Here is a 17260-nt window from a genome sequence, read left to right as displayed (position 1 = left end):
AAAGGTTTTTTATTTTTATTTATTTATTTATTTTTATATAATTACATACACACACAAAGTAAAAACAAGTAGATAGAATAGAAAATATAGAAAGCAAGTGTTTTATTTTTGTTGCTTTTTAAAATATAAAAAATTGATAAAGTAGAATTAAAATAGAATAGAAAGTGGTAGAGTTAGAGGGTCAAATAAAGATGGAACAAATGTGTTCTTAGTCATTTCTTGAAGATGGCTAAGGACTCAGCTGCTCTGATTGAGTTGGGCAGGTCGTTCCACCAGGAGGGAACAGTTAATGAAAAAGTCAGTGAAAGTGATTTTGTGCCTCTTTGAAATGCACAATAATGCGTTATTCCCTTACAGAATGCAAGTTAAGTCTGAAGTAATGAATTTAGGTAAAGGGGTGCAGGCAAACATTAATGACCTAAATTTTATGCGAGCAGCATAAAATTGGTGCAAATTGATGAACAGAGGTGTGACGTGCGTTCTTTTTGGCTCATTAAAGAGTAATCTTGCAGTGGCATTTTGGATTAGGTGTAGAAGATTGATAGAACTGGCTGGAAGACCTGCCAAGAGAGAATTACAATAGTCCAGCCTGGACAGAAAAAGAGCTTGAATAAAGAGCATGTTCTTAATGAAAGGGCCTGATCTTCCTAATGGTGTATTCTGCAGGACCGGACAGTTTTAGCAGTGTGGTCTGAGAAATTCAGCTTATCATCAATCATAACTCCAAGGTTACTAGCTGTTTTAGAAGGAGTTATGGTTGATGAGCCTAACTGGATGGTGCAAGCTTTATAAAGTGATGGGTTTGTTGAAACCACAAGCAGTTCTGTCTTAGCCAGGTTGAGCTGAAGGTGATGGTCCGTCATCCAGCAAGAAATGTCTGTTAGACATGTTGAGATGCGAGCAGCTATCATTGAATCGTAAGGAGGGAATGACAGGTAGAGTTGAGTGTCATCAGTGATGCACCGAAATGAAAATTCTGCGCCGAAACCGAAAATTTAGGATGCACTTGGCCGAAAACCGAAACTGAAGCCGAAAATGGCTTCTTTTAAAAACGTATATATATATATTGCTTGGATTTAATGGATCTGAATTGAAAAATCACAATATAATAATCAAACTTTTATTAACAGTTACATAACAAAACATAAAATATTTTTTACAATAAATATAAATAATAATTATTCTTCAAGTTTTATGTTCCATCAAATAAAATAGTTTTTTAAAAATTGTGCCAAAAAAATCCACAATTTTGGAGATTTTTGCAGAACAAATGTTACATATTGCAACTTTGGTGTCCTCTCGTATAGGGCTGTCACTTTTGTGAAAAAAAATCCTGTTCGATTTTTGAGACATAGGCAAAGTGTTCATTGAATCGTTAGTAAATTGCCTATATTTGGCGTTGATCCATTTTTCAACGCCAAATATAGGCAAATCCACTGACAACTAAACAGGCATTAGGGCGAACGTAAAGAGGGCGCTTGAGACGCGCACAAGTCAGCAATGTGGACTGCCATAACATCAATGAAAAACATTACTGAAGGCTACATTGATATTATGCACTAATAGGCTCTGTGTGTGTGTGTGTGTGTGTGTGTGTGTGTCAGAACCTGCAGTTGCTGTGTGACGCGCGTTCGCTGCGAGCGTATAGTGACGAGCTGGACGCGCTCCGAGAGAAGGCCGTTAAAATCGATTCCCTGTTTTCGTTTTCGAAACTTGTGTTGGTTGGTCCGATCGATTGTGCAGCTTTTGTGACAAGCCTTTTTTGATTGTGACAGCCCTTTGACATGCTTAATCTTTGATAGGCAGACGCGTGATAACAGCTCGACCCTGAGTGAAACCTAAGCGCTTGCTCACGGATTGGAGGGGCGGGTGACATTCATTTTCGGTTTACGTTTTCGGCTGTTTTTTTTATTTCGGCCCGAAACCGATAATGCCATTTCTGCCGAAAATTTTCGGCGGACCCCTAGTCATCAGCATAGCAGTAATATGATAAGCCATGTTTCTGAATGACAGAACCTATGATGCCATGTAGACAGAGAAGAGAAGTGGTCCAAGAACTGAGCCCTGAGGCACCCCAGTAGCTAGTGTTGCGACCTGGACACCTTACCTCTTCAACACACCTTGAAGGACCCATCTGAGAGGTAAGACTCAAACCACTGGCATGCGTTTCCTGAGATGCCTGTTTCAAACAGGGTTGACCGGAGAATCTGGTGGTTCACCATATCAAAAGCAGTTTTATCTAAATCTGAAAAGCTTTAGAATTTGTTTAGTTTTTATAAGCTTCTTATTTTTTGATCTTGTATTAGAAAAGGTTTCAAGATCAGTGTTACAAAATGTAATATATGATGGTTTCTTTTGTATATTTATATATCTATATATTTTATATATCTATTTTAAAGTCAACCCAAAATGAAATGGAAAAAGGGCAATTGAAAAATAAATATTCAATATCTTCAACTGATATGTTACAAAAAGTAAATGTATCCCAAACACTATGAATATATCTGCTAACAGCTGCATTTACAGGATCACATCTGTGAATAATTTTGTAAAGTACTTCTTTTACTTTATTAGAAATAACATGTTTATATGGTAATATCCAAATAACATGCCAAGGTATACAATGAGGTTTAAGCCATTTTGATGGAGGATTGGATCCAACCTTAAAGGAGTTTCTCATAAAACGTTTGTCAAAAAAAGAGAGTCCATTTACAGAAAGTTAAATATTTTGTAGAGTTGTATTATTAATATTTACACGTTGACACTCAGGATAGCCTTAATTACTTTGTTTAATAAAGTAGATGATTAGGTTACTACCTCAGTAATGCTTTGGATAATGTAAAAGTCATGACCTTGGGCTCTGTTGACATATGATGTACGTCAAATGGTAGCAAGTTGATTTCTAAGTAACATAGAGGGCTCTCTGCAGTACAAGAGTCCGGTACATGCTGTAAAAGATAATTAAACACTGCAATACTTGACAAATAAACATCAACTTATTACAACACAAATATTTTAAGTTACTTAAGGTTATGCTAGTTCAACAAGTTTTGCAACACTTTTAAAAAACCTTTTAGCTGTTTTGTAGTTCAACAAGTTCAAATATTTCATGTTCATTCAATTAATATGAGGTAATTAACACTGTAAGACACTTATAAAACAATTGGATAAAAGTAGTTTGAAGTACTTTTAGTTGGTGTTTGCTATGAAATTTACATTTACTGTAATGCAACAAGTAAAGACACCCATTTACAGTCAAGCACACAGGTTTTATACAGTGCTGTGATTGAACTGCAGTTCTCCACTCTCAGGTTGTGTCATACAATTACAAGTGCTGCAGTGACCTCTGTTGGCATCTAACACACTGTTAACATGAGAATTGCCTAAAGCTGTGCAATGTTTCTGAAATGTTTTCCAGATAAGGAATAGTTTCGCTCTGCTTTAAAATATTTCATTTACTCATCATGTGCGTAAACTTGCATTCAAGTCAAAAAGATGCGTTTCCTTAGATTGTTTCAATGAATTGGTCATAGCGATGCAAAAATTGGTCTGTATTATTATTATTAATATTATTTCAATCAAAAGTGTGGGGACCTGAAAAGGAAAAAAAGTTTCATTTGCATAATCTACATTTTGTTTTTGGGTTTTGTGTGAATTTCACAAAACTTGTGTCACATTTCAGCTCAATGTCAAAATAATTCTGTATGAAGAATTTGTAGCGTTTTTATTTTCACAATTTTGCCTCCAAACTATCATATTATTTCACAATTTTAAATACTTTTTCTTCTTCTGCATAACATTCCTGAAAAGTTAGGCAAATGTTTTTTCATGAAAATTACTTGATGAAAAAAAAAGTGGTAAAAATAGGCTTCAAAAATGAATAAATATAAAGTATTTAAACAGTGCTGGGATTACTTGATTACAAATTATATGATGAAAATGTTAGTTATTAACGTAATCTATTAGATAATACATTTTAGGTAATGTATTTTAAACAACTTTTTGATTACTTCTGACCTGTTTATCCCATTTATTTCAATTATGAATAATTAACTGGCTTTGCGTGAATATGTAATTATGTAATCCATAATTAAATTTATCTGATTAAAATGTAATATAATATAATTACAAGTACTTAATTTTTGGAATCTGATTTTGTAATCCAGATTAAATGTAATCAGTTACAGCTCCTTGTCTGTATTGCATATGGAGAGCTCAGTTTTTCTATGGTTAAAGAGAGTCATATATTTAAGGCCACTCACTCACCTTAATGTAGTTATGAAGCTTGTCCGCTGCTGTATGTTACCCTGCTAAGAGTCTTACATTAACAGTCCAGATATCACTCACTTAGATGGTTTCACTTTCCCGAGCAGGGAAATCGACTGAACGCAGGCAATCAATGAAGTGCATCCTCCCTATCAGTTTCCTTCGTAAGACATACGTCTACAGCAACTCACTGTTTAGAACCATGAATGGATACACTGATGAACAGCCAAATAATCTTAATTAAAGGGTTAGTTCACCCAAAAATTAGGTCATTAATGACTCACCCTCATGTCGTTCCAAACCAGTAAGACCTCCATTTATCTTCTGAACACAGTTTAAGATATTTTAGATTTAGTCCGAGAGCTCTCAGTCCCTCCATTGAAGCTGTGTGTACGGTCTACTGTCCATGTCCAGAAAAGTAAGAAAAACATCATCAGAGTAGTCCATGTGACATCTTCTCTTCCGTGTCTGTTGTGTGAGAGAGTTCAAAACAAAGCAGTTTGTCATATCCGGTTTGTGAACGAATCACTCGATGTAACCAGATCTTTTTGAACCAGTTCACCAAATCGAACTGAATCGTTTTAAACGGTTCGCATCTCTAATACGCTTTAATCCACAAATGATTTAAGCTGTTAACTTTTTTAATGGTGCTGACACTCCCTCAAAAGTTCAAACAAACCAATATCCCGGAGTAATGCATGCACTCAAACAGTACACTGACTGAACTGCTGTGAAGAGAGAACTGAAGACTTACTCCGGGATATTGGTTTGTTTTAACTCAGAGGGAGTGTCAGCCACATTAAAAAAGTTAACAGTTTAAGTCATTTGTGGATTAATGCGTATTAGAGATGCGAACCGTTTAAAACGATTCAGTTCAATTTGGTGAACTGGTTCAAGAAGATCCGGTTACATCGAATGATTCGTTCGCGAACCGGATATGACAAACTGCTTTGATTTGAACTCTCTCTCACAACAGACACGGAAGAGAAGACAATGCTGAATAAAGTCGTAGTTTTTGCTATTTTTGGACCAAAATGTATTTTCGATGCTTCAAAAAATTCTAACTGACCCTCTGATGTCACATGGACTACTTTGATGATGTTTTTCTTACCTTTCTGGACATGGACAGTAGACCGTACACACAGCTTCAATGGAGGGACTGAGAGCTCTCTGACTAAATCTAAAATATCTTAAACCGTGTTCAGAAGATAAATGGAGGTCTTACTGGTTTGGAACAACATGAAGGTGAGTTATGACATAATTGAGTGAGTTAATGACATAATTTTCATTTTTGGGTGAACTATCCCTTTAATACCCAAGTTCATTAAATATTATTGAACATAAAATACCAGCATGTCAAAAGTAAGTGAAACTGGCCTTGTGCAAAGTCAGAAAAACAATGCAGGATCTCCAGCAGCGTGTTTCAAGCCTGTTTCACACCACAGCACATATTTATTTTGGTGCCAATATTAGAGTTTTTCATTATCACCATCTCTTCCTGTTTTTCGGTGAGAGCGGGTGATGTAGAGAAGTGTCACAGCTGATGCACATTACAATGCAGAGCGCCGTCCTCTCTGACCTGCTGTGCATCCCATCGCTCCTGCAGCATGAGGTCAGAGGTCAGAGAGAACAGAGGACCAGTGTCATCCCATCGCTCCACAGACTAAAGCCTTTATCTGTCTATTCCCATCACAGCGTGGCCGGGCCACAGCCGCTATCAACAGAGAGAAGGAAATATGCCTCCGAAACCAAATCCAGTCTCAAAATAGATGTCTCTTTCTTGTCTTTTACCCCTTTTTGTACACAGTACTGAAAAGACTGTCTGGGAAATACAGTGTAACTCACACAGAGGCTGGACAGATTCGAGCACGCGCTTAGAGAAGATAATGGCAACAGTTTATATTGCAGTAGGAAGTTTTCTGTGTGAGCTTGAAGGAATGTTCTAGTTCAATATAAATTCAGCTGTACATATAATCTGTGGCATGCTCCGAGAATTATTTCGACCTGTCCCCAAAGTTTGAAAAAATAAATGTTAAAAATCAAACTTTGTTTTCCGTCATGCACTTTTACAGTGGAAGTCTGCAGCCACAATACTAATCATTATAGAGAGAGAGAAAAAACAATGTGGCAAGTTCTTAGAAATATACTATTTTGTCTATTTGTATTCGTATTTATATGTTTGAATTATGTTTTATACCAAACTTTAACACCATTTTCAAAGTATGTGTATGTATGTATGTATGTATATTTAATGTCTCACATATTGACATCATTTTATTTTATATAAACAAAAACACTACATTAAAGTTTTCTTTTCCTTCTTTTAATGAGGCTTTCGTCTTCATCATGACAGAGTTTAGGTCTAATCATCAAATGTCTGAACAGGCTCTACGTTGCTGTTTTAAACCTCTAGAATGTGCCAGAAACTTTGCTGTAAGTGCATTACTGCAAACACAATTTTGGTTTGACTATTTAACGGAGGAACGAGTCGGCATTAGTGTCACAGTCAATAAAGCTTAACTTGTTTGGAAGTCAAAAGTCTCATTTAAAGATTCAGACAGTGTGTATCTGAAGGACGAGGACTGACTGGAGGTGAACAGACTCTATGGGCAGAAGCGAGTAACCAGCTCTTAGTCACTCAAGCATAAAGTGACAGTCACAGACAATTTCGTCTTTGCATATCCTTAAGATATTTGTAGGGCCATGTGGTCACAAATCAAAACTCATTAAGCAAAGTCCTCGCTAATTTAGATTTAATAAATGTGACTTAAGGGCAACACTGTTATACAAAGTGAACTAAGTCAATGTGACTTCCTCATTAAGACATGCACGCTAAAACATGAGTGCATTTGAACGGTGTCAAAGTTTTTGTGGAAGTGACAGTTGTTCTACATGCCGCAGGTTTCATGGGTGGCAGAACAAACAAGACTGAACTTTTGTTCGCTCATAAATATGCAGCTCTGCAGCTTTAGACCTGCTGTTGCACTCTTTATGATATTATTTGTTCATCACCTCTACAGCAAATCCAGTGCTCGAGTGAGGAGAGGAGACATGAGTAAAAGTGCGAAGCTATCTAATTAATAGAGTCTGTTTTACTTTTTTTACATGCTGTTAGTGCGAGATGACAGGCTTTTAGTAAAACACTGGTGGGAAACAAGCCACTCATTATTTTTAGGAGAGAGTTCTGACGTTCTGCTTTATTCAAATACTTCGTGAAACAGCTGATGACAAATAAGATCTATTTAAAGGCACGCAGCTCAATTTTCCCAGTAAACACAAGGAGAAAGTTTGATTTAAACATGTTTAGTAAAGAGGAAAAACAAGAGGTGCTTTTGGGAGCGAAAACAAAGCGTCACTTTGTTGAAAACGAAGTTATTTTCATGTTTAGAAATAGTTGTGAACTCACTCAATCACTGGCACTGAGGCAATCTATTTCTCCATTTGTTTTTGAAAGGTCAGCGGCGTAATGAAGATGATTGTGACAGTAGTTCATTACTCAAAGGTATCACGACCGCTGACATTTCAAATCAAACACATCAGGACCTGAAATTAAACTAAAAGGCCAAGGGCAGCTGACATCACTGCAAGCACTTGATTGGAGTAAAGATGCTGAAAATATCACTTTCCACCACAGGAATATATATATATATATATATATATATATATTTTTTTTAAATATGTTAAAATATAAAATGGGTATGTATTTTAAATTGTAATAATATTTCACTGTTTTTACTATGTTTTTGAATCATTAAATGCAGCCTTGGCTTTCAGAAGCGACTTCGTCCAAAAAAGAAAATAATTAATAAATAAATAAATAAATAAATAAATCAAATAAAATATCTTACTGCCCCCACAATTTTAAACAGTATCTTATAAATATTATTACATATTACCATGATGTTTTCCAAACCTGTATGAGTTTCTTTCTTTTGTTGAACACAAAAGAATATATTTTGAAGAATGTTGATAACCAAACAGTTCATGGTAGCCATTTTTTTCCCTCCATATTATAGAAATGCATAAACAGTGGGAGAGTAAACAGTAAAAAGTGACAGAATTTTAATTTTGGGGTGAATAATCCCTTTAAAACACCAAAATAGATTTGAAATAACCAGCACTTTTTATTCGGACAGTTATATAGCCTAGTTCAAGCTAATCAGCGGTTCCTGCTTGAGCTGATCTCTTAATATCACAGACATTACTGAAATCTGCTCTCCAAAAGACATTTATTTCACTGTGGCGTCTCTAATTCTTTCCAGAAGAGGGAGCTCATGAACTGCTGTGCTCCATGTATCGGCTCTGATCTATTATCCATAAGCATTATTATGGAAGTGACGACCCTCTGTAACCTCCACGGGTTCCTCCTTAAACCAGATGGACACGTCTGTGGAGTAATGAGGAGCTTTCTTTTGCACGGGAACATTCGCTCTCCTTACGAGCCAATCACCTCCCTCTCATATCATCGCTCCAGGGAGTCGCTCTTTCTAATTGCCTGGATTCACTTTAAATGGAGGAAGTCAGGTAAGAGTGAATTAATTAGCCAAAGCATTAAGATACGGCCCCCCAAAAAGAGATCCACAGAAGCTGGATCACTCCATATCCAATTACATCCAAGGATGTGAGAAGCATGGCATTCAGGGGATTATGGGTTATGAGCCAGACTCTTGGGTGTTTTTACGATTTGACACCGCTGCCCTTTGGATTCAGAGCTGCTATCTCTTTAGGCGAGCTCAAAAACAAGGCCAGGTGCTGAAGGACACTCCAGCTTCCAGAGGAAGAGTCTTTGCTTCAGAATTGAATTCAGGACTCTGTGGTGTTGCATAAAGAAGGCAGCCGAATGAGACACATCTCCAGGGCTCCACAGAGAGATCTAATTAGTCTGTTTAGGGTTTTCTGTGATGTTCAGAACATCTGAAAAAAATGGAGGATTCCTGACGGGGGTAAATAAAATCTACCAGGGAACAGAAGTACATAAAAATCACAGCAACACAAAATAATGGTAAAATATCTGTGCTTGTCGAGGTGAAAACCACAGCCATTTGTCAGAAAAATGATGTGATGGAGTCCACATAAATGCTGGTGAACTGATGCACACGGCTCTCCGGCTAAGTGCTCTGATGGAGCGGCTGGAGCTTCCCAAAATAGAGGAACGAGGAAAGGAAAATAGGACACGTACGCTCGCCGCATTACCTTTCGCTGCCCCTGCATCTGCGCATGTGTTGTTTGCCTCGTCCAAGTTTAAAAACCTCTAATCCGGTAATAGCTGGATGAGAGTGCGCTGAAGAACATATTCTTGAAGAGGGACTTGAGGTTTGCTTTTAATAGATCTGATGCATTTAAAGGAATATTCTGGGTTCAGCTTATATTGAAGCCAATCTGCCAAAATGACAGGTTGTGGAATGAGCCACTTTATGACGTAATAGTGTGGCTAAACCCCGCCTCCACAGAAGATGATCAACACCTGCTTCTACATCACTGCCTGTTTAGCCCCGCCCACCGATTCACACATATAGTGTAAATAACGAGAGAGGCATATGCAGAGCTACGCAGAAACCAAACAATAAAGATGCTCTGAAAACAACAAGACGCTGTTTCAGTGCAAAGCCGTTTCCTTCATTGCCTTCCTTCTGATCCCAACATTAGGAAAGAGCAGATTTATTTTATTACTTCTAAATTATGATGGTGTTTGATGTAAAAATCTTCAGTGGACCTCAGCTAACAGTACAAAATAATAAAAAAAGGCAGTTCATGACCCCTTTAAAGAAGTCTGTTATGCTCATCAAAGCTGCATTTATTTGCTCAAAAATACTGAAAAAAACTGTAATAATGTGAAATATTAGAGCAATTTAAAATAACTGTTTCTATGTGAATATATTGTAAAATGTAATTTATTCCTGTGATCAAAGCTGTATATTCAGCATCATTCCTCCAGTCTTCACTGTCACATGATCTTCAGAAATCATTATATTATACTGATTTATTATTAATATTGGACGGCTTATTAATATATTATTAATATCTACGGCTTATTTTTTACATTTTTTTTTTTGGAACCTGTGATACCTTTTTTTGCAGGAATAAAAAATAAAAGTAAAAAAAAAAATTGGAAGTAAATGGGGCCAACTAATGATACCATAAACACACACACACACACACACACACACACACACACACACACACACACACACACACACACACACACACACACACACACACACACACACACACACACACACACACACACAACAACCTTAAAACATGAAAACTTTAAAGCTCACACAACAGTATTATTAAGTGACTTTATAAAATTATCAGCTTCAATTAAATCCTTCAAAAATGGGCCCCATTAACTTTTAAGTGCCTCACCAAAATTCTGATTTGTATTTCTTTGATTTGATTTGACGAGTTAAAAAAACATTTTAGTGGTATTCCACAAATGTTGTTGATTAAACTTCTTTTAAGTTGGAATGATGGGGCATTTAAAAGAGACCACTGAAATATTCATATTTAAGAGAGAATCCTCTTTGTAAAAAATGCTCTACTTGTTCATCTTCTGTTCACTTATATTTCAGTCCATCTGGAGTGTCTATATTAAAAATGCATGACAAAAAGACATAATAATGAATTAAGGCTTGTTTTACGATGGAAGAAACAATCATTAGCCATTATTAATTCATGTTTGAGAGGCCAAATGTCTGACAAGCATTTGAAACTAATCTTTCATAAACATGGCCCAAGAAAATGGAAAAGGGGCAGTGGGAACCAATCATGTGTAATAAAGCTTAAGTTCCCCTCAGCAATAAGTGAAAAAATAACCTTACAAATTGCACAACAGAAGAGCATTAGGGATGCTTGACTGTGCCGCCGGAAGAGTCTTCTGGAGACGAGACGAGACGTTTGCTGCTGACTAACAGACAAACACCCACACATACATACAGCGCTCTGATTGTTAATTAGACTTCACAAGCTATGCGCAAAAACAGCACGGCTGCTCGACGTGTTCAGACACAGCCAGTACACAGCAAAATACCATATATAAAGAAGATTCATATGAAAGAACAAACCATTAGAGATGGGAAACTCTGCAGACCGGCTCAGATCACGTGGGGAAGAGCGGAAAGTGCTTCTATGGTCACCAGCTAAAGCAGGAAAAGCCTGAAGGTTTGAACGGACGTGTGTGGCATAAATGCAGCCGAAGCGAGAGGAAATCTCGTATCTCTATCCCACGATTCCTCTTAATTAGGTTCAGAGGTGCACAGAGTGGAACTTTTGAAGATTTTAGAAGCACAAACCTAGATCGTTAAACTATTAAATTAGCCTGCTTGCTGATTTCGTTTAGTCTTTTTTTTATTTAAAAATAGCAATTTTTTCAAATTTACATTTACAGGATATGTGAACAAAAGTTTCAATGCAACTGTTTTCTGCTGCCTATACAGAAGATAAAAGAAAAAGTGTTTTTTTTCCTTTTTTTTTTTACAAATCAGAAGTGAAACAAGAAAATGTATGTTGACAGTTCAAGTCCTCGGTTCAGCAAACCCTCATTTTTACCCGATGAGTTTTCCGTTGTGTGGTACAAGTGAACGGTCTGTTCACGTGCTGCACGTATTAAAACATACTACACACACAACTCCAGGTCTTGAGTGTTTTCTGAGATTTCCACAATAGTATCCCAATGGGGTGGCCAGATGGATGCGGGGAGCTGGCAGGTGATTGGTTGAGACCCCTCCGGGTCCATCACCCATTTTTGTTTTTCTAGCAGGAACCCAAACCCGTGTCTCTATGCCGTCTTAATGCCATCAAACCCACAGAACTTCCAGCGTTTCTCCAAACTCGCCCCGACTCCCGTCAACTCCTGCTTGAACGTGCAGGGCAGCCGACCCAAAAGAGTCTCCACCTCTGTTGTGCTGATCTGAAACAATGAGAACATCGACCATTAGACCCATACAAACCAATCACGCGACTACTAGTGAATATTCAATTCATGTCATTTGTAAATCACATCACAGATGGTTTGAAAGCAGCTTTACTGGACATGCATGGTTTAATGATACAGACTGTATTAAATCAGCTCTGTGATACTGTACTACAGTCACACATTCTGTTATAATGATATGATATGATACTATACTTCAACACATTACTGTGGCAGTTGATATAGCTTGTGATTGTAATGATTGCAATCTTTTAAGTCCATCTATTGGTGGCTGGTTGAGGGTAAAATTCAAGTTAAATGGCACAATGCTGATGACCACAAATATTAACTACGACTTGCCCTTTTTTTATTAAAGCAAAAATCTGGGTTAGAATGAGGCAATTATAACTGAAGTGAGTGAGGCCTATCTGTAAATTGGTAAATTATTTATTTTTTAAATCTGTAAATGGGTCTTAAAATGTCTTAAATTTACTTTCATCAAACCAGTAGAAACCCTGTAAACTCACTGTTTCAATAGTACAGCCACAAGATGTGAACAATGTGCATGCTCACATAAATTAAGAGTGAAAAAAGTGTTTTACTTTTTTTTTTTTTGCATTGCCGTCGCAACACTCAAAACCCCAAAGTGACTGCAAATTCACAGCTCAAACTGTTAAACAATAATTACAGAACAATTAATGTAAGCGCTTTCATAAAATTATATGCTTCCTTATATGGACCCATTTTCTTCCCCTCCCTGACTGTTTGTTTTTAATAAAATTAGGCATAAGTAGAAATTATGTACGCATTATTTGTGTAATTATAAATCAGTTTTTAAGTGCTTAATTTATATACAACCTGAATTACTCCTTTGATACTCATAATCAAGCCACATGTCACATCTGACCTAGAAATATTGCAGAATCGTATACATTCCATTTTCATTTAATATTTGCCTTGCATTTGACTAAAACTTCCCAGGTTTGAATTTTTGATGTGGTTTCAGATTATTTTAACCCCACTGTATATAAGCACACCATGAATCTCAGAACAAACATGATGTGAATTGTGTGTTATTTATCTTTATCAATTAAAGCCTCCCACTGGAGCGCATTGTTTTTAGTGAAAACAAGCGGGAGTGTTGATGAAGATATGAAGGCATGTGTGTGCTGCGGAGAGCAAGAGCGTGGGCATCCACAGCCGGAGGGCTTCAACTCAAATCAGAAAAGATATGGAGGCTCATTTTCACCCTCCATCTGTAAGTGTAAATTAGTCACTGTGTGACAGCAAAAGCAGAGCGAGAAAGCGAGATAAAGCCTGAGAGAAGATGGAAAATAAAGAGTAATCAACACTATAGTGAGATGAGCGTTTTATTTCAGCATTAAACATTTTGGCAGGAAAAGCTTAAGGAATATATTTGAGAACAGGAAGATGAAAACACACACACACACGTGGGAAATCTGTGTGTGTGGTCCTGCTGTGAGAGTGAGAGCTGTGCTCTCTCGGTCTGCTCAAGGGCTGTTTACTCAGCAGAACATTAGAATGGCAGGCAGACCGTCATACTTTCAGTGTGTGTGTGTGTGTGTGTGTGTGTGTGTGTGCAGCAGTAAATATGTTCAGTCAGAGTAAGTAAAGAGTGTGTATGTGCGTGTGTGTGTGTAAATGTTATAATCACAAATAAAAAAATGTATGTAGATGGAAACAAGTAAACATTTATATATATATATATATATATATATATATATATATACATACATACATACATACATACATACAATGAACTAAATTATAAACACAACACTTGTCTTGTTTTGCCCCATTTTTCATGAGCTGAACTCGAAGATCTAAGGCTTTTTCTATGTACACAAAAGGCCTATTTCTCTCAAATATTGTTCACAGATCTGTCTAAATCTGTGTTAGTGAGCACTTCTGCTTTGCTGAGATAATCCATCCACCTCACAGGTGTGGCTTATCAAGATGCTGATTAGACAGCAGGATTATTGCACAGGTGTGTTTAAGGCTGGCCACAATAAAAGGCCTCTCTAAAATGTGCAGTTTTACTGTATTGGGGAGTCCGAGGGGGGTCCAATTCCAGTCAGTATGTGGTGTGACCACCATTGTTGGTCCACTCCTCTTCAATGGCTGTGTGAAGTTGCTGGATATTGGCAGGAACTGGAACACTCTGTTGTATACACCCATCCAGAGCATCCCAAACATGCTCAATGGGTGACATGTCCGGTGAGTATGCTGGCCATGCAAGAACTGGGATGTTTTCAGCTTCTAGGAATTGTGTTTAGATCCTTGCAACATGAGGCCTTGCATTATCATGCTGCAACATTAGGTGATGATCGTGGATGAATGGCACAACACTGGGCCTCAGGATCTCATCACAGTATCTCTGTTCATTCAAAATGCCATCAATGAAATGCACCTGTGGTCTTTGTCCATAACATACACCTGCCCATACCATAACCCCACCGCCACCATGGGCCACTTGATCCACATAGCTGACATCAGCAAACCGCTCACCACACAACGCCATACATGCTGCGTGCCATCTGCCCTGTACAGTGAAAACGGGATTCATCCTTGAAGAGAACACCTCTCCAAAGTGCCAGACGCCATCGAATGTGAGCATTTGCCCACTCAAGTCGGTTACAACAAACGAACTGCAGTTAAGTTGAGACCTCGTTGAGGACGATGAGCTTCCCTGCGACGTTTTCTGACAGTTTGTGTGAAAATTCTTTGGTTATGCAAAGCGTTTGTTGCAGCAGCTGTCCATGTGTCAGACGATCTTGGAGGTGAAGATGCTGGATGTGGAGGTCCTGGGCTGGTGTGGTTACATGTTGTCTGCGGTTGTGAGGCCAGTTGGATCTACTGCAAAATTCTCTGAAATGTATTTGGACATTCCTGCAGTCAGCATGACAATTGTACGCTCCCTTAAAACTTGCGACATCTGTGGCATTGTGCTGTGTGATAAAAATGCACATTTTAGAGTGTCCTTTTATGTTGGCCAGCCTAAAGCACACCTGTGCAATAATCCTGCTGTCTAATCAGGATCTTGATAAGCCACACCTGTGAGGTGGATGGATTATCTCAGCAAAGCAGAAGTGCTCACTAACACAGATTTAGACAGATCTGTGAACAATATTTGAGAGAAATAGGCCTTTTGTGTACATAGAAAAACTCTTAGATCTTTGAGTTCAAGCTCATGAAAAATGGGGCAAAAACAAAAGTATTGCGTTTATAATTCTTCTTCAGTGTATATATAGAGTATGTGTGTGTGTGTCTGCTGTAAAACAACCAATCACAGGCAATGGTGGACATTTCTTTTTTGTATACTGTATGTGCTTTATCAAAGTATTTTTAATTTGGGAATAATTTACTTCATAACATTTCAGAGAGCATAACACTTCATAAAAACATATTATTCCCAGCCATTTCAAACAGAAAAAAACACAATCCCCTCTAAAGCCCTATTCAGACGGTAATTGTTTCTTATGTGAATGTCTTTAAAAATAAATTCCCATGACACCTCGGTGATAAAACTTGATTTATTGGCAGTGGAGAAGTGATCCTGTGAGCCCGGGAACACACTGCTCATGTGGCCTGTCGCATGATTGTCTACTGTAAACAAAATATCATATGCATGGAATAAGAATAAATTCATATTTAAATAATATCCTATTTATTATTTGATTATTTAAATCTACAGTTTAAAAACAGGACAACAGATGCACTATAGTTGAAATGGTTTTCTGTCTTGCATTTTATCTCTCAAAATGATGGATGTCATTAAAAATGTGGAGATTAGTAGAAATAACAATGCAACCTCTTATTTACATAAGGTAAACATAAAGCTGCTTGGTTTATATTTTTACAGTATGTAACTGTGACGAGTCTCTCTACTCTTCTTGCTACAGCTGGTTAGTGGGCGTGGCTAGGAGACTCGTCAATGGAAGGATGTCCACCTGTTCATCCCTCTATAAAAAGTTTAGGCTGGCTAGTGTAGGAGTGGGACTTTCTCTGGGTTTATTTTGTGTTTGCTTTAGGCTCTGGTTTGTTATTTGATTTAGTATTTTGTTTCTGTGGCTATTACATTTACACCCATGCACCTGACAGACATTACAGATGACCACATATTCTTGTTTAGATATATATTATTTTATTTGTGTTAATAAATGTTTATTTCTTGCAATCCAGTCACTGTGTCCTCCATTTCATTTGCCACGGCTTTGAGCCGAGTCGTGACATAACTGTAGGCCTATATAATACATTTTGAAATTGTATTGCATACCTGTCGCTGCCATTATAATGATCTTGTGCTTTCCTTCTATTTCTTCTTTTTGTTCTGAACAGCTTAATAGTAGTGGAGACTATTATATAATATTGTTCTTGTAAATACTTTCCAGCATTACATTTTTATTTATTTATTTTTTCTAAATATGCACACAAATTACAGAGAAAGACACTTACAGTATGGTGTTCAGCATTGGTTAAAAAAGGATTTAAACATTGAATTTTGAATCGATTTCTTCTTATTGATTCGAACGCCAGTTAAATTACAAGACCACCTTGGAGTTTGTCAAAAAACTGTGGATAATTCAGTCTGGGATTTTTCCGCAGGTGATGGGAGAAAAACCCTGGCATTCTGGCCCATTTTTAAAAAATGCTGATTCTTTTCAATAAGTCAGTTGAATTGATTCATGAATCAATCTAAACGATTCACTGTTGCAACTCAATGACTCAATCATGTGGGCAAAATGAGCCACAGTCTGAGCTTGAATCTACAGTACGTGTGAGCGATGGTGCAAAAAGTAAGTCAATAATGCCAAATTTAAATACTGATTACTGTCCAATGAACGAAAATCATATTTAGGTTCAGTTATTTGTGTACTAAATCTGCATTTGTGTGTCACTATCAAGGGGTTGCTTATTTTTGGTTATTACTGCCCATGCATCTGTAGCTGTTTCAAATGATACAAAACCACGTATTTACACCAATGTTCATTTTCTTCATTTTTTAAATACTACATGACATATTATTATTTTTTAAATGCTATATGACATACATATTTG

General features: G+C 37.2%; 1 protein-coding gene across 3 annotated transcripts in view; it reads right to left on the bottom strand.

Annotated features, from left to right (window-relative positions):
• Nucleotides 1-11679: 11679 nt before the first annotated feature.
• LOC132113485 (ecto-NOX disulfide-thiol exchanger 2-like) overlaps nt 11680-17260 on the bottom strand; it is a 233914-nt gene continuing 228333 nt past the window's right edge. For all 3 annotated transcript variants that reach the window (XM_059521266.1, XM_059521264.1, XM_059521265.1), the window contains one exon: nt 11680-12178. In XM_059521266.1, the coding sequence (XP_059377249.1) occupies nt 12047-12178 (132 nt within the window). In that variant the 3' untranslated portion in view covers nt 11680-12046. The remainder of the gene's footprint in view (nt 12179-17260) is intronic.

The sequence above is a fragment of the Carassius carassius genome, chromosome 33, assembly GCF_963082965.1.
Source record: "Carassius carassius chromosome 33, fCarCar2.1, whole genome shotgun sequence".
NCBI lineage: Eukaryota > Metazoa > Chordata > Actinopteri > Cypriniformes > Cyprinidae > Carassius > Carassius carassius.
Note: the sequence above shows the minus strand (reverse complement) of the source record. Positions and strands in the feature narration are given on the sequence as shown.